The sequence below is a fragment of the Salmo salar genome, chromosome ssa15 (assembly GCF_905237065.1).
Source record: "Salmo salar chromosome ssa15, Ssal_v3.1, whole genome shotgun sequence".
In the NCBI taxonomy this organism is placed as follows: Eukaryota; Metazoa; Chordata; class Actinopteri; order Salmoniformes; family Salmonidae; genus Salmo; species Salmo salar.
Genome location: NC_059456.1, coordinates 55,386,880 through 55,410,769, shown reverse-complemented (window position 1 = coordinate 55,410,769; position 23,890 = coordinate 55,386,880). Strand labels below are relative to the sequence as shown.

The 23,890-nt window shown below is 42.2% G+C and overlaps 1 protein-coding gene across 2 annotated transcripts; it reads right to left on the bottom strand.

Annotated features, from left to right (window-relative positions):
* LOC100194583 (FK506 binding protein 1b) lies at positions 1 to 20,044 on the bottom strand. Of its 2 annotated transcripts, NM_001139669.1 has the most exon segments (4): positions 607 to 1,135; positions 1,274 to 1,386; positions 18,752 to 18,799; positions 19,912 to 20,044. In NM_001139669.1, coding segments are annotated over 4 exon segments (327 nt in total). In that variant the 5' UTR covers positions 19,949 to 20,044; the 3' UTR covers positions 607 to 1,006.
* Positions 20,045 to 23,890: the final 3,846 nt, after the last annotated feature.

Sequence of the window (23,890 nt, the reverse complement as noted above, 5' to 3'; positions counted from 1 at the left end):
TACAGTTCTCACCATTTTTATTAAGAGTTGCTTGATTAAACTGTCATAGTATTCATAGGTTTTAAGAGTAGTACTGTACAGTGGATTTGGGTTTCTGATGTCCTTCATTTCTTCATATGTGGCATTTTTGCGGTAAATGTTTACCAGGGATACAAAATGTACTAAAACACAGAAACATCAGTTATCCTTATGCAGGGCAGGGGTTTTTCATCACCATGTGACCTGACCAGGAACAATTGCAGGCCCTAGTTGTAGCCCTAGTTTTAGAGTGTTAAGTTCTGTTACTTAGGGAGGTCTCATGGTCAGGAAAGCTCCTGACCATTAAAGCGTTCAGCTGGACAGACCTTTATCAAAAGTGGCAATGCAGACAGTGGTTGGTAATGCCCAGTCAAGATACGACAAGGTTCTCCAACTCTGGTCCTGGAGAGCTACTGGAGTGTGTAGGCTTTTGATCCAGACCAGCACTAACACACCTTCAATCTGCATTCGTACTGGGCTGGAACAAAAGCCATACCCAGTAGCTCTCCCGACCGGAGTAGAGGAACCCTGAGATACAGAGTGTTGTACTGTTACACCTTATTTGAGCTTTGAAAAACAGTAAGGCAGTGACTTTCCATTGTAATATATTACGGCATTCATGGGATGTTTCTTTGTCATACACAGATTCAAGAAAATGTACAACCTAAAATGAAAGGGAAACATTTTGAAAAATAAAAACAATGCTCATGGACATTAAAAACATTAAAACAAAGAGGAAGCCAAATTATGGTATCATCAGTGTGTAAAAAGTCTAAAATCAGTTTAGCGGCAGACAGCATCCATCTACAATGACACAAAGTTGGCAACAAAGCAGTAGATCCTTTAACTGTTGAGAAGTTGAAGATGCTAAAAATCAAAGGAGCGTTGGTCAATGGTATGGAGCAGTGTTACCCCCTCAAAGGGAAGGTAGTGAGTGACCTTTTAGGCCCCAGTTGACCATTCACCCCTGACCCCAGAGAGGGGTCACTCACTCCAGCTTAAGGAGCTCAACATCGAAGATGAGGGTGGCGTTGGGGGGGATGACACCGGGGTGACCTGTGGCTCCATAGGCCATATCCGGCGTGCAGGTGATCTTCGCCCGCTGGCCCACGCTCATCTGGGGGAGACAGAGGGAGGAAGACAACAGGTAGAGGAATTGTCAACACTTGCTTATCATGTGTTGCAATATTAACATAAAATATCATGAGCACAGAGATGGAGTGGCACTATCTGCTGTAAGACAATGCCATCTCACCTGTGCGATTCCTTCCTCCCAGCCCTTGATGACTTCCTGTCGCCCGATCTTGAACTTGAAGGGCTTGTTTCTGTCTCGAGAAGAGTCAAACTTCTTCCCATTCTGCAGCATACCTGGCAGAGAAATCACACGAACACTTAACTCAATGATCTTCCTAGGTTCAGGTAGGTGTTTGAAAGTTCTTGTTTATGCATGTATTCTGCTTTATATGAGTACTACTGTGTTCACGAGTGTGCTTGTGGAATCATTTGAACACAAAACAAGGCCTACACAACTATATTTTCCACACAGATCAATTCCATTCCAGTCATTCAAACTTTTCCCCTCAAAACAAACTAAAACAAAACAGAGCACTGTTTTGCATGAGGTCAGGAAATCCTTCACCTCTGCTGCAAGAAATACTGTCTTGAATGCCTCGGAATCATAGCATTCCAAATTCCAACATCAAAGGCTTCGGGAAAGGCGGATTCTGATAACAGGGCTGGCACTAAAACAGGAGTAATTCCACTGGGCTTCCTTATCCAGGTCCTGGGCTCGTTTCAATGATCCAAATGAACAAATGGAATGTGAAATATGAGGCAGTGGCCTAATTCTTTCTCTGGATTATCTCTGACGGTTAACTAGGCCATGTCTAGCCTGCATCTAGACCACAGGGGAAACAGACAGATAGACAGACAGGGAGAAACAGTAGTGGCACAACAATGAATGTGTACATGAAAATCTGTTCATTCAGGCATGCTAAGAACGTTAGGTCCAGAAAAACTGAGACAGAGACACTGTGCGTGAAGAATAACCATTTTACCTTTCACAGGCCGTGGTAGAATACTGACACGAGTATTACTGAGACAAAATCCTAATGATAATAATCCAGGGCAATGTGGCTGAAGCCATGTGAGAATGTGCCTATTTGCGCTTGCAGAAATAAGACCATTAGAAATACAGTCATGATAAATATAGGATTTTTCCAGGCCCTACAGTAAATTGAAGAAATGTTGATGTCAACATTAAGAGGACATATGGGACTTTAATAACCCCTGCAGAAGGGCAGACTAGACTGTTCCAGAAGCAGCCATGGTTGGACCAATCCAATCTCACCTGTCCCACGGTATTAAATGTCACAGCAAACAAAAAAATGATCGCTAATGTGCGTTTACCATCGTTTCCAAGTTTTAGTAAAATAACATGATTCATTTCTGCCACCATCACATTAGACAGACATAACAGCAGCGTAAATAGTTGGCAATAAAACTATCAGTCAGTCAGGAGACGGTTTACCCAAAGAGATGCGAGTCTTGTACAGTACTGGCTGCTTCTCCTCTTTCACTCCCCCTAAACTTAGTAGGACCGCAAGCTTCCAAGAATCCCTGCCTGTGGGGTCACTGGGCAGAGGTCCAAGCCTGGAGCCGACGGGTCCACAGACCACACAGTGATTACCATCTGTTAATACTGTCTCTCCCCTGGCCAGACTGGTTACAGGCACAGTAAGGTGCTCCTGAAGATGGAAACATTAGGTCACATATATATTTATTTAAACACAGTGAAACAGGGCTAGGATGTTTATTTCGTATGCAGGCTGGGAATTGCTAGGGACCTCACTATATGATTTATCACAATACGATATGTATTGCGATTCTCATAATTCTGTATGTATTGCGATTCGATACTGTGATTTTATTGCCATTCGATGTTCCAAACATATTGCTCACCATATGTCTGCTGCGAGCGCCACATGAACATTTGTTTTGATCAGTCATGGAAATAAAACTGTTGGAAACAAATTGGCTCCCTATTGAAAAGAAGATGGAGAACAAGCTATGAAGGAAAAACACTGAAGTTTTGGTGCAGGTAAAGGAAACTAGAACAAAAAATAATATTGTCAAAACAATATGACATATCGTCAAAAATAATATCCTGTAATGTAACTATCTATTTTTTTACCCCATCATTAATGCAATATAGGTCCTGTTTTCTCCCAAGCAGAAATGATATGGCCAGTTACAAAGTAAAGTGGTTCTTACAATTAAATTATTAAGACTCCTTCGCTGAATAGGTGAAAAGTTGGCTGTTTCAAAAACACAACTTAACCTATGTCTGTCAGTAGACCAAACATTAAGAGCACCTTCCTAATATTGAGTTGCACCCCATTCTTGATACACACAGGAAACTGTTGAGTGTGAAAAGCCCAGCAGCATTGCAGTTCTTGACACAAACCGGCGCGCCTGGCACATCCTACCATACCCCGTTCAAAGGCACTTAAATCTTTTGTCTTGCCCATTCACCTTCTGAATGGCACACACACACAATCCATGTCTTAACTGTCTCAATGATATAAAATCCTTCTTTAACCTGTCTCCTCCCCTTCATCTAAACTGATTGAAGTGGATTTAACAAGTGACATCAATAAGGGATCATAGCTTTCACCTGGTCAGTCTGTCATGGAAAGAGCAGGTGTTCTTAATGTTTTGTATATTCAGTGTATATAAGCAGCTTGGAAAGTAAAGCCCACCCTATCTGACAAACTCTACATAATATTCCCAATCTGTTTCACTTTTAAGAAAATATAGCCAGTCCAATAATTTATCTTCCTGCAACAAAATGCAGCGAGCCCACCTCCTCTTGAGTCAGGGTGGGGTCGTATGAAAATAAAACAGGCCCTCTTGGATATCAGGCAGGCGATGAGTGACTAGTAGACTGTGTAGAAAGCATGACAAACTGGGCCGGCTAAATCCCTGGTTCTCTGCTTGGGTTGGGGGTTGAAATACCCAGGGAAGACCCATGTGTGCCCAAAATGGCACCCTATTCCCCATATAGTGCCCTATACTTTAGGCCAGAGCCACACATGGTTGCCACATAGGGTTCTGGCTAAATGTAGTGCACTATATAGAGAATAGGGCACCATATCAATTTTGGCCCTACGACCCTCTTGAGTAGTGTGGGATCTCAGAGGGGCTCAGTCTCAGGCTATCCAGTTAGGCTATTTATACTCTGTTTTCTGTATCTGGGTCTCAGACCACACGTCACACAGACAAGCCTCTCGTCCCCTGGGGCCCAGAGATGTAAGGAGATAGCACACGTACGCTATCTGTCTGCAACATGCTTTTATAGACATGTTGGCACATCATGGGGCTGCGAACAAGTAAACTCAGCAAAAAAAGAAATGTCCTCTCACTGTCAACTGCGTTTATTTTCAGCAAACTTAACATGTGTAAATATTTGTATGAACATAACAAGATTCAACAACTGAGACATAAACTGTACAAGTTCCACAGACATGTGACTAAAAGAAATTGAATAATGTGTCCCTGAACAAAGGGGGGGTCAAAATCAAAAGTAACAATCAGTATCTGGTGTGGCCACCAGTTGCATTAAGTACTGCAGTGCATCCCCTCCTCATGGACTGCACCAGATTTGCCAGTTCTTGCTGTGAGATGTTACCCCACTCTTCCACCAAGGCACCTACAAGTTCCCGGACATTTCTGGGGGGCTCTTCGCTGGCCATGGCGGAACACTGACATTCCTGTCTTGCAGGAAATCACGCACAGAACGAGCAGTATGGCTGGTGGCATTGTCATGCTGGAGGGTCATGTCAGGATGAGCCTGCAGGAAGGGTACCACATAAGGGAGGATGTCTTCCCTGTAACGCACAGCGTTGAGATTGCCTGCAATGACAACAAGCTCAGTCCGATGATGCTGTGACACACCGCCCCAGACCATGATGGACCCTCCACCTCCAAATCGATGGTCCTACTTTGATTTGGAGGTGGAGGGTCCATCATGGTCTGGGGCGGTGTGTCACAGCATCATCGGACTGAGCTTGTTGTCATTGCAGGCAATCTCAACGCTGTGCGTTACAGCTCATTCCTTCGATGATAAACGTGAATCCGACCATCAACCCTGGTGAGACAAAACCGCGACTCGTCAGTGAAGAGCACTTTTTGCCAGTCCTGTCTGGTCCAGCGACGGTGGGTTTGTGCCCATAGGTGACATTGTTGCCGGTGATTTCTGGTGAGGACCTGCCTTACAACAGGCCTACAAGCCCTCAGTCCAGCCTCTCTCAGCCTATTGCGGACAGTCTGAGCACTGATGGAGGGATTGGTGTAACTCGAGCAGTTGTTGTTGCCATCCTGTACCTGTCCCACAGGTGTGATGTTCGGATGTACCGATCCAGTGTAGGTGTTGTTACACGTGGTCTGCTACTGCAAGGACGATCAGCTGTCCATCCTGTCTCCCTGTAGCGCTGTCTTAGGCGTCTCATAGTACGGACATTGCAATTTATTGCCCTGGCCACATCTGCAGTCCTCATGCCTCCTTGTAGCATGCCTAAGGCATGTTTACGCAGATGAGCAGGGACCCTGGGCATCTTTCTTCTGGTGTTTTTCAGTCAGTAGAAAGGCCTCTTTAGTGTCCTAAGTTTTCATAACTGTGACCTTAATTGCCTACCGTCTGTAAGCTGTTAGTGTCTTAACGACCGTTCCACGGGTGCATGTTCATTAATTGTTTATGGTTCATTGAACAAGCATGGGAAACAGTGTTTAAACCCTTTACAATGAAGATCTGTGAAGTTATTTGGATTTTTACAAATTATCTTTGGAAGACAGTTTGGGGGGGATGACGCCGGGGTGACCTGTGGCTCCATAGGCCACATCCGGCGTGCAGGTGATCTTCGCCCGCTGGCCACGCTCATCTTTATATGTCGGCGGGAAAATATATGTTCGTGCTTCGTTGTTCATACATCAGTATCCTTGTCACTTAATGGTGTTACACGAATTAAGACAGCTCCGATATAGACCTGCGGCTTTAATGTCATGGTGTGAGCAGCATGTTGCTATACTGTAGTATTAATTAGCACAGTCTCTGCTGCTATTTCCTTCCATAGCACCTCGTCTCAATAGGCCTAATCATTAAAATACATGAGAAAGAAGCACCGCTGGGAGTCAGAGTGTGGCATTCAGCCGTGCTCTTAGTAAGTTGTTTTATCTACTTTGATTGAGTTGGCTAATACACTACAGTACTGTAGGGGGGTTTAGTAGGACCATACCATCCGTGCAGTAAGGAAAATATAATTAGAATAATTATACACAAGGCTTTAAAGTGTTCAGAGGAATAAGTGAAGGTGTGGAGAGAAAGGCTAGGACTACTATCTGTGAGTTATATTTAACCGTACTGCACTATGGTTCTCACTCTGATCAGTATTCTGTTCAATCTCCCTGTCTGGAAGGCAATCCCAACTCCTGCTGGGCTGTGTCAAATCAAAATACAAAATCAATGAGGGCTGGGCCCTGATGGATAACATGGCCTCTTGCCCATTACTCACCTACTGCCTGCCGGCAGTTGATGTGCAAATGTACAGTATCAGTATGAATATATCTAAAATGCAGAGAGATGAACAGAGTGCAAATGCAGTTTAGTACAGTTATTTTGTGTACAAAGTTCAGAGATGGCTTGTGCACCATAAAGTGCATAGCCCTTTAGTCTCTATGGGCCAGATAGCCAGCTGGTGAGAGCCACAGCCCGGGGGAAGAAACTTTTCAGGTGGTTTTGGTCATGAGTGGCCTGAACCGGCTGCCAGAAGGCTAATTCGCAATTTTTCTATCCAAATATTATTTATAAAGAGAAGCATTATATTGTTAGATTATAGGAGCAGGCCTAAACATTCTTCCTCATCTGACGTTCAACAGTCAGAGTCAGTTGGGGTGGCGGTGCACTAGGGCTGCACGATATGGGCAGAACATTTAAATAGCATTTTTTTTTAACGAAATATTGCAATTTGACTTGCGATATATAAATCAAAACACTTGGGTGAACTTTTGGGAATCTTTGTAATATAATTATTTAGATTTAGAAGCAAAGTGTAAAGCAGCATGGTTCTTGTTTTGAACAATCTGACTGCATTTGACCTAACAGAACAGCATGCAAACTTATAATACATTTAAAAGTGGGGAGGAGGAACTGTGCTGCTTGAGTGACAGGGGGTAAGGTTGTGTGTGTGGGAAGCAGCTGCAAGAGGATTCTACACAGAGTGTACAAAACATTAGGAATACCTGCTCTTTCCATGATATAGACAGACCAGGTGAATCCAGGTGAAAGATAAGATCCCTTATTGATGTCACCTTCCATCCACTTCCATCAGTGTAGACGAAGGGGAGGAGACCGTTTAAAGAAGGATTTTTAAGACTTGAGACAACTGAGACATGGATTGTGTATGTGTGCCATCTAGAGGGTGAACGGGCAAGGCAAAATATTTAAGTGCCAGGCGCATCAGTTTGAGTGTGTCAAGAACTGCAACGCTGCTGGGTTTTTCATGCTCAACAGTTTCCCATGTGTATCAAGAATGGTCCACCACCCAAAGGACATCCAGCCAACTTGATACAACTGTGTGAAGCATTGTAGTCAACATGGGCCAACATCCATGTGGAACACTTTCGACACCTTGTAGAGTCCATGCCCGACGAATAAATGCTGTTCTGAGGGCAAAAGGGGGTGCAACTCAATATTAAGTAGGTTATCCTAATGTTTTGTACATTCAGTGTAGATGAATGCAATGCACCACCAACTCAAAACATCTTCCTGCGGCTATAAGGAGAGAACGAGAGCGACCGAGATAGATAGAGACGGAGATAGACTGAGAGAGATACTGCTGTGCTCATGCCTGGTCTCCTGCAGTGGTCTATATAAAGGCCTGCGGTGCAGCTGTGTTGTCTGCAGGGGAGTTGACCCTATTACTGGAGCACGAAAGCAAAGTCTGCATTCTGTCTCTCATCTATATATATATATATTTCTTAATCTTTCATAGTTTCAAATTCTTTGTACTGAATGATAATTTTGGGAAAGAAAGATTTTCTTAGGTCTGAGTATTTGTCACAGTGTAAACAGCGTTTCCCAAACTCAATCCTCAGGATCCCAAGGGGTGCACATTTAGTTTTTTGCCCAAACACTACACTACAGCTATGTAGTGCTCGGGCAAAAACCAAAACATGCACCCCTTGGGGTCCCGAGGACCAAGTTTGGGAAACGCTGGTATAATAGGAAACACAGCTCTGTCTCTACCTCTCCCCGGGGGCAGGGTGTGCACAGCCTGTCTTCTCTGGGTAGCCAGGTTTGCCTGTGATGACCTGTTTCTATAGCCAAAATGCTCACAGAGTCTGTACCTAGTTAGTGTTTTCCTCAGTTTTCTACCAGTCACAGCGGTCAGATAGTCTGCCACCATGTACTGTATGTTTATAGCCAAATAGCATTGATTTCCATTATTTTTAGGTGTCTTTCCAATAATTTATTTATTTTTATCTTTGCTTTGTGATAATTTGGTTGGGCCAGACTTTCTGAGTTCTGTACTGAGGCTCTATGGGGTTAGTTTGGGTTAGTGAACTGAGCCTCAGAACCAGCTGGCTGAGGGGACTCTTCTCTTGTTTCACCTCTTGACATTGTAGGGCTGTGTGATAAAATGTTTCAGGGTCGCTTGTTTTGAGATGGTTGTAAAATTTGATGTCTCTTTTTTTTCAATTCGAATAAGTTGGGGGTATTGGCCCAATTCTACTCTACATGCAATATTTTGAGTTTTTTTTGTACTTGCAATAAAAAAATTTGCATTGGATGTTTGTCCCCATTTGGTAAATTCATTATTAGAGAGTGGACCCCATACTTCACTGCCATATAGAGGAATTGCTTCTATAACTGACTGGAACATTTTGAGCCAGATTCTAATTTAAATTTGAATGTTCCTTTAATTCTTCTTGCTTTGTCTCTATGCTCGTTCACAGCCATACGAAAGCTATCTGTGTTGCTGATATTTAGTCCTAGATACATGTAGTTGTTGGTGTGTTGTAATACTACTGTGTCAAAATAGAATTTATATTTGTGATCCTGATTTCCGGACCTCTTTTATATTCAGTTTTTTTTTTGGAGAGAGCCCAATTCTGACAGAACCTGTGCAGATAATCTAGGTGCTGGGGTTAACTCCACTTTAGTAGGAGACAGCAGCACCAGGTCATCTGCATATAGCAGCCACTTGATTTTTGTGTTGTGTAGGGTGAGGCCAGGTGCTGCACGTTCTTCTAATGTTTTTGCCAATTCATTCATGTAGACGTTAAAAAGTGTTGGACTAATTGAGCAGCCCTGTTTCACTCCACATCCCTGAGAAAATAAGTATGTGTGCTTGTTGCCAATTTTAACCGCAAATTTGTTTTTTAGTGTATATTGATTTAATAACGCCATATCTTTTCCCTCCAATGCCACTTTTATTTAGTTTATAAAAATATATATTTGTGTCAAATTTAATCAAATGATTTTTTGAAGTCTACAAAACATCAGTAGATTATGCCTTTGTTTTGGTTGACTTGTTTGTCAATTAGAGTTGAGGCTATAAATGTGGTCTATTATGCAGTAATTCTGTAAAAATCCAATCTGGCTTCTGCTCAGGACGTTGTGTTCATCAAGGAAATGAAGTAGTCTGCAATTTATGATACTGCAGAGAATTTTCCCCAAGTTTCTGTTAATGCAAATTCCTCTAATTATGTGGGTCAATTTTACTTTTTTTATTTTATTTTATTTTAACTACAAATACCTAGGTGTCTGGTTAGACTGTAAACTCTCCTTCCAGACTCACATAAAACATCTCCAATCTAAAGTTAAATCTAGAATTGGCTTCCTATTTCGCAACAAAGCATCCTTCACTCATGCTGCCAAACATACCCTCAAACCCTCGTAAAGCTGACCATCTTACAGATCCTCGACTTTGGCGATGTTATTTACAAAATAGCCTCCAACACCCTACTCAAACTGGATGCAGTCTATCACAGTGCCATCCGTTTTGTCACCAAAGCCCCATATACTACCCACCACTGCGACCTGTATGCTCTCGTTGGCTGGCCCTCGCTTCATACTCGTCGCCAAATCCACTGGCTCCAGGTCATCTACAAGACCCTGCTAGGTAAAGTCCCGCCTTATCTCTGCTCGCTGGTCACCATAGCTGCACCCACCCGTAGCACACGTTCCAGCAGGTATATCTCACTAGCCCATCTATAAATAGCCCAAACAACTACCTCTTCCACTACTGTATTTATTTATTTTGCTTCTTTGCACCCCAGTATTTCTACTTTGCACACTCATCTACTGTCAAATCTACCATTCTAGTGTTTTAATTGCTATATTGTATTTACTTTGCCACCATGGCCTATTTATTGCCTTTACCTCCCTTATCTCACCTCATTTGCTCACATTGTATATAGACTTATTTTTCTACTGTATTATTGACTGTATGTTTTGTTTTACTCCATCTGTAACTCTGTGTTGTTATATGTGTCAAACTGCTTTGCTTTATCTTGGCCAAGTCTCAGTTGTAAATGAGAACTTGTTCTCAACTTGCCTACCTGGTTAAATAAAGGTGAAATAAAAAAATATTTAAAATTAAAATTTAGTACATTTTTATAGATTGGTGTGATCAATCCTTGGTTCCAAATATCGGGGAAAATACCTGCAGTGAGGATAATGTTGGTCTGTATAATTGATCATTTAAAATACCAATCGCCACCACAGGCCTTTTTGGGTTGTGGAGTACATCGTTTTTTCAATAATTCTTGTTCTGTAATTGGGATATCCACAGGATTCTGATCGTCTTTGACCACTGATTCAAGGATTTATAATGTCTTGTATATCCTTTTGTTCCGGGCTCTTTGTTATATTGCTGTAGAGGTTTGCAAAGTATTTCTCCACATATCACCATTTTGGATAGCCAATTTAATCATGTGGTTTGTTTAATTAATTCAAATTATCCCAGAAGTGGTTTGATTCTATGGATTCCTCAATTATATCCATCAGATTTATAATGTGCTGTTCCTTCTTTGTTCTTAGGGTGTGTTTGTATTGCTTCAGAGCTTCCCCATAATGAAGGCGTATATTTTTGTTGTCTGGATCTCTGTTTATGATTAGATATATTTCTCAATTACTTCCTTTAGATTTCTGCAATCATTATCAAAACATTTTTTATTATCTATTCTTTTTGGTTTGCTCTTATGTTTCTTTAGGATTAGCCAAGGAGGCTAATTTGTAAAAAAGAAAAAAAGAATTTAAAAAAAAGTTTAATTTGTAAAAAATAAATAAAAAATAAATACGTTTCATTTGAAAAACAATTCTAAAAAAAAGTATATTTTTCCAAACGGCCAAATTTACACCTTCTTTGGAGAATGTTACGTAGTTCCCCAGAACAGTTGAGCCAGTCACATTTGTTTGTAAATTGCACAACGAGAGAAAGCAGAAGCAGCTGAATCCAGCTGTCTTGACAGGGGGTTGCATTTTATATTGAAAGTAAAGTGTTTTTTTCTTCAATAGAGTGATCAGGCATGTACAACTATACTTTACCTTTACAGAAAATACACTAGTGCAACACATTCGGCAGAAAAAAAATCTTAATTTTCATCACAACAACAGAAATGCAACACTATGTGTCTGGCAGCCACAAAAGTAAATGAGCTTACAATGAAAAAGGAGAAATGGATAGCTAGTCAGATGTACAACAATGAATTCAACTGAAATGTGTCTTCCACATTTAACCCAACCCCTCTGAATCAGAGAGGTGCGGAGGGCTGCCTTAATCAACATCCACGTCTTCGGGGTTACTGGCCCAAAAAACGATGCATGGCCATCATATCTCTAATGTTTAGGCCTATCATAGGAAATGTAGCTGGCTACATTCAAAAATTTTGCTTAATGGTAATCTTGTATTTTACCTGCTGAAAAATAGACTAGCTACACCGAGAAAAGTAAAGGAGAAAAGTAGCAACACATCCATCAGAGCGCTATCTGCTGATAGAATGCCCGTTCCTGAATTCTCATCCGAGTTTAGAAGTGCAACTGAAGCACAAAATTAGTCTGATGCCGAGCAGAAATTACAATACGAAGCATTTTAGATCTGCATTTACAAAACGCAGCAAGGTATGTTTTTCCTGCGTGAAAAATGCAGAATTCTGAGTAAACAAGACCCCCAAGTTTAACTTGCTATCTAAGTAAGTGGCTGAATTAATAAGGAAACAGGGCATCATATTGTGTTAGCGTTCTGCTGTGTTTGAGAAGCCAAAGCCCTTTGGATGAGTTATTTGTACAGCTGCCTATCTTGATTTCCTTGCATTTTTTTATCCTCTCCAATCTCAGCCCGTCTGCTCCCCCTTAATCTTCTCTGAGCAGAGCAGGCAGGCCCATTGCCCTAGCGACTCCAGACAGACACAGCATGCTGCTGGAAGCCAGTAATGTCAAAACTGTGTGTCAAACTTGTATCATTTACACGTCTCTCGTTCACATTAGTTTGTGAATGTCCAAACTCACAAAAAAATGACATTTCGGTAGCTCATATAGATGTATAACTTTGAGCTGGATTGCCTGTCTTTGCAATTCATTTATTTTCGTTTGCGTTCGTTAGCATATTTAGCTAGCAGCCCCCAAGCAATTTTTGGGTGCCCCTTGTGTACTAAACCGGTAATACCGTAAATCCCGGGGTGAGAGAAAGACGGTATGATGATATGAAAATCTGGATACCGCCCAACCCTACTAATCTCCCACTCTAGAATGGAAAACCATTTTTGTTTGTCTGCTGCTAGCTAGCTCTAACAGCTCAAAAACCAGCAAAAAGAGTGAATTTCAAAAGAAATTCTTGATATGTGTAGAGTCCATGCTCCTTTCTGGCTTACTCAGTTTGGTCGCTTAATGTAGTTGTATTAACTCCCCTTGCTAGGTTTGTTCTAGCTTGATTTTTCTGGCTTGCTGGCTAGATTTTTGTTGTGTAGCTAGTTAGCCCTGTGAATTTTTTTTCTTCATATTCTGATTGAAAATATTTGTTGTTTATTATTTGTTGTCTTCAATTCTTTTTAGATTTGAGTGTTTATCTCATTTTAAAAACCAGAAGGGGAAATAAATCAGGAGCTCTCTCTCAACATAATTTATGTTACAGAGTTGAATGGCTGTGATAGGAGAAAACTAGGGATGGATCAACAAAATTGTAGTTACTCCACAATACTAACCTAAATGACAGAGTGAAAAGGAAGCCTGTATAGAATAAAAATATTCCAAAACATGCATCCTGTTTGCAATAAGGCATGAAAGTAAAACTGCAAAAAATGTGACAAAGAAATTAACTTTATGTCCTGAATACAAAGCGTTATGTTTGGGGTAAATCCAACACAACACATCATTGAGTACCACACTTCATATTTTCAAGCATGGTGGTGGCTGCATCATGATATGGGAATGCTTATCATCGGCAAGGATTAGGGAGTGTTTTAGGATAAAAATAAATGTAATAAAGCTAAGCACAGGAAAAATCCTAGAGAAAAACCTGGTTCAGTCTGCTTTCCAACAGACACTGGGAGACAAATTCACCTTTAAGAAGGACACCAAAGGCCAAATATACACTGGAGTTGCTTACCAAGACGACATTGAATGTTCGAGTGGCCTAGTCACAGTTTTGACTTAAATTGACTTTAAAATATATGGCAAGACTAGAAAATGGCTGTCTAGCAATGATCAACAACCAACTCGACAGAGCTTGAAGAATTTAAAAAGATGTGGAAATATTGCATATTCCAGGTGTGCAAAGCTCTTACCCAGAAAGACTCACAGCTGCCAAAGGTGATTCTAACATGTATTGACTCAGGGAAGTGAATACTTATGTAAATGAGATATTTCATTTTCAATAAATTTGCTAAAGTTTCTAAAATCATGTTTTCACATTGTCATTATGGGGTATTATGTGTAGAGAGGTGAGATGTTTTATTTATTTAATCCATTTGGAATTCAGCCTGTAGCAAAATGTTGAATCAGTCCAGGGGTCTGAATACTTTCTAAAGGCAATTTATATTTGCTCATTCTCTTATACACTACATGACCAAAAGTATGTGGACACCTGCTTGTCGAACCTCTCATTCCAAAATCAATGGCATTAATATGGAGTTGGACCCCCCTTTACTGATATAACAGCCTCCACTCTTCTGGGAAGGCTTTCCACTAGATGTTGGAACATTGCTGCAGGGACTTGCTTCCATTCAGCCACAAGAGTATTAGTGAGGTCGGGCACTGATGTTGGGCGATTATGCCTGGCTCGCGGTCGGAGTGTTTGATGGGGTTGAGGTCAGGGCTCTGTGCAGGCCAATCAAGTTCTTCCACACTGACCTCGACAAACCACTTCTATATGGACCTCGCTTCATGCAAAGGAGTATTGTCATGTTGAAACAGGAAAGGGCCTTCCCCAAACTGTTGCCACAAAGTTGGAAGCACAGAATCATCTAGAATGTCATTGTATGCTGTAGCGTTAAGATTTCCCGTCACTGGAACGAAGGGGCCTAGTCCAAACCATGAAAAACAGCCCCAGACCATTATTCTTCCTCCAAAAAAACTTTACAGTTGGCACTATGCATTCGGGCAGGTAGCCTTCTCCTGGCATCCGCCAAACCCAGATTTATCTGTCCTAACTGCCAGATGGTAAAGCGTGATTCATCACTCCAGATAACGCGTTTCCACTGCTCCAGAGACCAATGTCGGCAAGCTTTACACCACTCCAAGCGACGCTTGGCATTGCGCATGGTGATCTTAGACTTGTGTGCAGCTGCTCGCCCATCGAAACCCATTTCATTAATCTCCCGATGAACAGTTCTTGTGCTGACGTTGCTTCCAGAGGCAGTTAGGAACTCAGTAGTGAGTGTTGCAACCGAGGACAGACAATTTTTTAAATGCTATGCGCTTCAGCGGTAACGTTCTGTAAGCTTGTGTGGCCTACCACTTCGCGGCTGAGCCATTGTTTCCACTTCAAAATAATGTGGCACTTACAGTTGACCGGGCAGCTCTAGTAGGGCAGAAATTTGACGAACTGACCTGTTGGAAAGGTGGCATCCTATCACGGTGCCACGTTGAAAGTCACTGAGCTCTTCAGTAAGGCCATTCTACTGCCAATGTTTGTCTATGGAGATTGTATGGCTGTGTCATCGATTTTATACACCTGTCAGCAAAGGGTGTGGCTGAAATAGCCGAATCCACTAATATGAAGGCATGTCCACATACTTTTGTATATATAGTGTAGCTCTATGCTCACTCTACCTAGTTGTAAATAATGTACAGTATGTAAACTGGGTGGACGCCCTAATTTGTTAAGTACCCAATGCATATGGAGCACCAGTAAATTAATCTTCCCAGTCACTTGTCCGGCACCAAACGGAGACCCTGATATCTATATATATATCTATATCTATATCTATATATATCTATATATCTATATCTATATATATATATATATATATATCTATATCTATCTATATATATATCTATATATAAATAAGAGAGAGAGAGAGAGAGAGAGAGAGAGAGAGAGAGAGAGAGAGAGAGAGAGAGAGAGAGAGAGGCTACGAAACACACTTTCCAATGAAACTGACTCACCAAATTAAGAAGACGAAGCATAGGCTACTCACCGGTGATGGCAGATGCGCTCGTGCCGATATCTCAAGAATCGCTCAAAAGTGTGTTAGGTTCTACGGAAAGATTAGTCTTTTCTTCTCAGCAGTAGGCCTTTGCTTTTCAAACAGTTGGCCTAATGTTTTTCTCACGATTGTATTTAGACATTTGTGAAAGGCAAACTGACAGCTGCAACCAACCATAGAAATATAATCCATAGAAGGCAGTTCCCATTCCAGTCAGGACTGGCAGCTATTGCTAGTGTTCCCATTAGTTTAACAGTCAAAGTGGCAGGGTTAGAGGTTCCAAAGTCCTTCTATGGATTACATCTATGGCCGCAACTCAACATGCTGTTCTATATTTGGCACGTGTTGCCCAAATTGCGGGCTTCCCGACTGTAAGTATTTGTGATAAAACTTAATCCATAGCTATTTTTTAGAAGCTATTGATCCTCTGTAGCTGCTCTCTGGTGTAGTATTTCGAATTATTTTATTTACAGTGCATTCGGAAAGTATTCAGACCCCTTGACTTTTTCCACATTTTGTTACGTTATAGCCTTATTCTAAAATAGATTAAATATTTTTTTTACTCATCAATCTACATACAATACCCTGTAATGACAAAGGAAAAACAGGTTTTTAGACATTTTTGCAAATGTATTTAAAAAAAAAAAACTTTAATAACACATTTACATAAGTATTCAGATCCTTTACTCAGTACTTTGTTGAAGCACCATTTGCAGCAATTACAGCCTCGAGTCGTCTTGGGTATGACGCTACAAGCCTGGCACACCTGTATTTTGGGAGTTTCTCCCATTCTTCTCTGCAGACCCTCTCAAGCTCTGTCAGGTTCGATGGGGAGTGTCACTGCACAGCTATTTTCAGGTCACTCCAGAGATGTTCGATCGGGTTCATGTCCGGGCTCTGGCTGGGCCACTCAAGGACATTCAGAGACTTGTCCTGAAGCCACTCCTGCGTTGTCTTGGCTGTGTGCTCAGGGTCATTGGTCCTGAGGTCCTGAGCAGGTTTTAATCAAGGATCTCTCTGTACTTTGCTCCGTTCATCTTTCCCTCGATCCTGACTAGTCTCCCAGTCCCTGCATCTGAAAAACTTCCCCACAGCATGAAGCTGCCACCACCATGCTTCACCGTAGGGATGGTGCCAGGTTTCCTCCAGACGTGACGCTTGGCATTCAGGCCATAGAGTTCAATCTTGGTTTCTTCAGACCAGAGAATCTTGTTTCTCATGGTCTGAGAGACTTTAATGCCTTTTGGCAAACTCCAAGCGGGCTGTCATGTGCATTTTCCTGAGGAGTGGTGTCCTTCTGGCCACTCCAACATAAAAGCCTGATTGATGGAGTGCTACAGAGATGAATGTCCTTCTGGAAGGTTCTCCCATCTCCACAGAGGAGCTCTGTCAGAGTGACCATCGGGTTCTTGGTTACCTCCCTGACCAAGGCCCTTCTCCCCCGATTGCTCAGTTTGGCCGGGCAGCCAGCTCTAGGAAGGGTCTTAGTGGTTCCAAACTTCTTCCATTTAAGAATGGAGGCCACTGTGTTCTTGGGGACCTTCAATGCTGCATAAATGTTTTGGTACCCTTCCCCAGACCTGTGCCTCGACACAATCCTGTCTCTGAGCTCTACGGACAATTCCTTCAACCTAATTGCTTGATTTTTGCTCTGACATGCACTGTCAACTGTGGGACCTTATATAGACATGTGTATGCCTTTCCAAATCATGTCCAATCAATTGAATTTACCACAGTTGGACTCCAATGAAGTTGTAGAAACATCAAGGATGACCAATGGAAACATTGGGCACCTGAGCTCAATTTTTGAGTCTCATTGCAAAGGGTCTGAATAGTTATGTAAATAAGGTATCTGTTCTTTATTTTTAATATATTTGCTAAAATGTCTAAAAACCTGTTTTCGCTTTGTCATTATGGGGTATTGTGTGTAGATTGATCAGGGGGAAAAAAATATTTTAGCCATTTTAGAATAAAATGTGTGAGAAAGGAAGGGGTCTGAATACTTTCTGAACGCAATGTATGCCTGTTCAGACAAGAGTAATATAATTGTTTATTTTTCCTTTATTTAACTTGGCAAGTCAGTTAAGAACACATTCTTATTTACAATGATGGCCTACCAAAAGGCAAAAGGCCTCCTGCGGGGACAGGGGCTAGGATTAAAAATAAAGAAATATATAAATACAGGACAAAACACACATCACGACAAGATAGACAACACTACATAAAGAGAGTCCTAAGACAACAACATAAGATGGTAGCAACGCAACATGGCAACATCATGGTAGCAACACAACATGGTAGCAGTACAAAACATGGTAGCAGTACAAAACATGGTACAAACATTATTGGTCCCAGACAACAGCATAAAGGGCAAGAAGGTATAGACAACAATACATCACACAAAGCAGCCACAACTGTCAGTAAGAGTGTCCATGATTGAGTCTTTGAATGAAGATATTGGCCCTGCAAAAAATGTATAGCATATTTTTGGCAAAATTATTTATATTTATCAGCACCCCTACTTCCCGCTGCTATGTCTCTCCCTAGCTCTCTCTTTTTATCGCTCTCACTCTCTAAACTACTGCACTGACCTGCAAAAAACTAAACCCAGAAGGAACAGGGCCAGGAACTACATCTTCATTACTACCACTCTCACTCACTGCCTTCTGGGCAACAATAAACCAAAAAGCAATCAATCACTCAACATAATGACAAAGTGTTGAGCTTTAAATGTATCACCACCAAACATTAACAGTCTATTAAACTTTACTTGTTGTAGAGTTCAAGCCATGTCTTCAAAGTGACAAGTGGCTCATAAACTGGCGCACGCACACACACAGGTCATATACACGTTATAAACATGTAATAAACGTGTAATCACCAAGACAGAATGTTGACATTTACTTCCCGTTTCCTGTCTGACCTGGTTGTCTGGGAGCCGACCCTGAGACATAGAATGGCCCACCTAGTAAAAATAAAAAATAAAACATTCATTCCCCAACCAGATGCTCTGTCACACACTCTTTACCTGTGTAATGGACAACACACATCTGGCCCTTCTTTGGGAAAGTCCTTGCTGTTGAAAAGAAAACAAACAACAGTGGGTAGATTGTAGTGTGTGTGTGTGCGCGGCAGGCTCTAATCTCCCTCATGTGTGTGCAACTTTTTATATCCTGCCGTCTAATAGAGTAAGGAGCCAATAGATTAACAATGCCTGGCTGGATTAAGTCTGTCTGGGTGTTGTTATGTCTGAGCCAGGAAAGCTTAACCTTTATCCATGTATAGTAGACCTATTTCCAAACTATTCAATCCTAATGTATTAATCAACTGGTTATTATTGGTTATTATTGTCCCAGAGACATGAAGATCTGAGTGTGGGGAATGTGTCTCAAATTATAGAAGGAAAAGGTGAGAGAGGATGCAAGTAGCCACAGATTAAAGGCAGAACAATACTTTTTCAGTGTAAGCGTGTGGTATACAGGTATTGTAGGTTGTGTGTCAGCGGGAAAAACTTGCTTTACCACAAAGCAGTGATTTCCTATGGGGTATTCCGTTGTGGTATTGGTGGTATGGCAGACATTGTAATAATAGGATGTGTCCTAGCCAGGACATGATTAGTTTTGATGTTGTCACATCAAATCATTAGCTGTAACATCTTATTGCTTTAGCTAAAAGCATACACAAATGTAGCTAGGCTGTTTTCTGGCTGTATAATAGCGGAATAATCTATCCTACTTCAAATGAGAATTATTACCGACAAAAAGCAGGAATTCAACGAGCTGGTCTGGGAAGAACGCTGGCTGGCTATAGATGCCGAGTGTTCTAGATCGAGATTGGTCTGAATGTGCTGATCGAGAGGGTCAGTGCAATCCGGGGTTGGGACGTTACTACCCTAAACTCTAACCAAGCCTTAACAATTTAAAAATGTAGGGACGTCCCAAGGATCCCTGATAACATGGACAGTAGAGAGAGCGAGGAACATTTCGAAGGCTTGAGAAATACATGTTGTGGAGTATGTAGGCCTAGTAAAATTGTAACTACTTTGCAACCGCTGTAAATCCGTAAAACGTTACCACAGTATATGATAATACTGCATTTCCCACAATTTCGTAATCGCTAAATGAATAAGCATATAGTGCACAACAATCCAAAATTTAAACAGACGCCAAAATGTAGCAAAAAACTCACCATCTCCTGGGGATATTGTTTCAATTTCCACACCCATTATGATACAAAGCCGACGGTGTTTGCTAAAGCATCAAATAAAGCAGGTTTGGTTTCTACTGTCTAGTCTATTTCGGTGGCTTAAAAGGTGCAAGCTACTGCAATGCCGACCACTGATCGAACCCACTAGACTGAGAAATGCAAGATTGTATTTGCCTGGCTATCCAGAAAAGACTCCCTGCTCCTGCCAAACACTACGCCACGCCCACGTACGTTATGCGGTGTTCAGATGCTATCCATGTCCCGCGTTCATCGATTCAGGAAGTCAGAAATGTCAGAGTTTCCTAGTTCCGACTGGTACCTCAACGCGGCATAAACCCAGCGGAAACGCTTACGAAACATACCAAACAGACCCGGCCGGAGTTTGGGTTTGAGAAGTCAATGAGAGCAGTGAACAAATCTTCCTTAGTTGTTAATTTTCTCGAAATCTAAAGGCACAACCTAGATTCGAGCCAATGTCTTACCTACTTTAACATGTTATTACTCCAATCTCGTGAAATTGATGAACGGACACGTTTTTATTTTCGTCAAAAACAACTTAATATGGTAGGAGTGCCTTTGATTTGCACATGCGTAGTTTGGCGCGAGACAATCGTTTGACTTGATGACGTGATTCTACCAATTACGCTTATACACACAATTGGTTTCTATGCTGCGTTCAAATACTAGTTGGAACTAGGATATTTGGAAATTACCAAATTGCTGACTCGTTGAACATGCCATGTGTATAACTACAACCAGTTAGTACGTGGAAATGTCCGAGTTTCCTAGTTCTGACTAATAATTGAACGCGGCATTAGCTAGCCAACGTCGCCATGCTGTGTTGTCATGTTTGCTACCTTGCTATGTTGTTGTCTTAGGTCTCCCTTTATATATATTGTTATGTTGTCTCTTTTGTCTCGATGTGTGTTTTGTCCTATATATATATATATATATATATATATATAAACAGCAAAAAAAGAAATGTTCTCTCACTGTCAAATGTGTTTATTTTCAGCAAACTTAACATGTGTAAATATCTGTATGAACATAAGATTCAACAACTGAGACATAAACTGAACAAGTTCCACAGACATGTGACTAACAGAAATGGAATAATGTGTCCCTAAACAAAGGGGGGGTCAAAAAAAAAGTAACAGTCAGTATCTAGTGTGGCCACCAGCTGCATTAAGTACTGCAGTGCATCTCCTCCTCATGGACTGCACCAGATTTGCCAGTTCTTGCTGTGAGATGTAACCCCACTCTTCCACTAAGGCACCTGCAAGTTCCTGGACATTTCTGGGGGGAATGGCCCTAACCCTCACCCTCCGATCCAACAGGTCCCAGGCGTGCTCAATGGGATTGTGATCCGGGCTCTTCGCTGGCCATGGCAGAACACTGACATTCCTGTCTTGCAGGAAATCACACACAGAACGAGCAGTATGGCTGGTGGCATTGTCATGCTGGAGGGTCATGTCAGGATGAGCCTGCAGGAAGGGTGCCACATGAGGGAGGAGGATGTCTTCCCTGTAATGCACAGCGTTGAGATTGCCTGCAATAACAACAAGCTCAGTCCGATGATGCTGTGACACACCGCTCCAGACCATGACGGACCCTCCACCTCCAAATCGATCCCGCTCCAGAGTACAGGCCTCGGTGTAACGCTCATTCCTTCAACGATAAATGCGAATCCGACCATCACCCCTGGTGAGACAAAACCGCAACTCGTCAGTGAAGAGCACTTTTTGCCAGTCCTGTCTGGTCCAGCGACGGTGGGTTTGTGCCCATAGGCGACGTTGTTGCCGGTGATGTCTGGCCTTGCAACAGGCCTACAAGCCCACAGTCCTGCTCGCTGAAGTGTTTTAGAGAGCGTTTGACAGTGATGAGGGGTGGTTGTTTGACCGCGGACCCATTACGGACACAGGCAATGAGGCAGTGATCGCTGAGATCCTGGTTGAAGACAGCAGAGGTGTATTGAGAGGGCACGTTGGCCAGGATGATATCTATGAGGGTGCCCATGTTCACAGATTTAGGGATGACGGGATGAGGTCAATAACACGGTACCTTTCTAATCGACCTGGCCCGGGTATCCTGGAAGGATATTGACCTCATCCCGTCAGTAGAGGACACCTGGTTTCTCTTTAAAAGTGCTTTCCTCACCATCTTAAATAAGCATGCCCCATTCAAAAAATGTAGAACTAAGAACAGATATAGCCCTTGGTTCACTCCAGACTTGACTGCCCTTGACCAGCACAAAAACATCCTGTGGCATACTGCATTAGCATCGAATAGCCCCCGCGATATGCAACTTTTCAGGGAAGTTAGGAACCAATATACACAGTCAGTTAGGAAAGCAAAGGCTAGCTTTTTCAAACTGAAATGTACATCCTGTAGCACAAATTCCAAAAGTTTTGGGACACTAAAGTCCATGGAGAATAAGAACACCTCCTCCCAGCTGCCCACTGCACTAAGGCTAGGAAACACTGTCACCACCGATAAATCTACGATAATCGCGAATTTCAAGAAGTATTTTTCTACGGCTGGCAATGCTTTCCACCTGGCTACCCCTACCCCAGCCAACAGCTCTGCACCCCCCGCAGCAACTGGACCCTCTCTTCCTAAAATTATCCGCCGCCATTGTTGCAACCCATATTACTAGCCTGCTCAACCTCTCTTTCATATCGTCTGAGATCCCTAAAGATTGGAAAGCTGCCGCGGACACCCCCCTCTTCAAAGGGGGCGACATTCTAGACACAAACTGTTACAGACCTATATCGATCCTGCCCTGTCTTTCAAAAGTCTTTGAAAGCCAAGTTAACAAACAGATCACTGACCTTTTCGAATCCCACCGTACCTTCTCCGCTATGCAATCTGGGTGCACCTCAGCCACGCTCAAGGTCCTAAACGATATCATAACCGATAAAAGACAGTACGGTGCAGCCGTCTTCATCGACCTGGCTAAGGCTTTCGACTCTGTCAATCACTGCATTCTTATCGGCAGACTCAACAGCCTTGGTTTCTCAAATGACTGCCTCGCCTGGTTCACCAACTACTTCTCAGATAGAGTTCAGTGTGTCAAATCGGAGGGCCTGTTGTCCGGGCCTCTGGCAGTCTCTATAGGGGTGCTACAGGGTTCAATTCTCGGGTCGAGTCTTTTCTCTGTATATGTCAATGATGTCGCTCTTGCTGCTGGTGATTCTCTGATCCACATCTATGCAGACGACACCATTCTGTATACTTCTGGCCCTTCTTTGGACACTGTGGTAACTGACTTGCCTAGTTAAATAAAGGTTAAATAAAATAAATAAAAAATGACATTGCCTACAAGTGTGATCTGGTATTTTTATTGGAAAATCAGTTTTAGCCAGTGGAGGCTGATGGGAGGAGCTATACGAGTACGGGCTCATTGTAACGGCTGGAAGGGAATCAACGGAACAGTATCAAACATTTGGAAACCACATGTTTGACTCCGTTCCATGAATTGAATTCCAGCCATTATAACGAGCCTGTCCTCCTATAGCTCCTCCCACCAGCCTCCACTGGTTTTAGCCTATCTTCATACTGTACGGTCTTGCTAAGATTGTATTTACAAGGGTCAAAAACCTCAGCATTGAGATACATAACCTCCTCTCAAATCTCATCCTAGTCTCAGTTTTGGGAGACCTAACATTTACAGTGCCTGTGTGGACTGATTTGTGACTGAACACTGCTGTTGAAAAGAATGCCCCTATGTGGTCAACACATAAAATACACCAGACTTCCCATAAACGTCAAATCCAATTATCAAAGACAGTACTGAAGACAGGCTAAAACTACTCCAATAGCTAACTAACGGTGCTTTCCAAACAACTGGGAACACGGGAAAAAAGATATAAAGGCACGACGTCATCGGGCCTAGCAATCGTCTCGCCTCGAATTGTGCATGTGCTGGCTGTCAAATCAAAGGCACTCCTTAGATATGAAG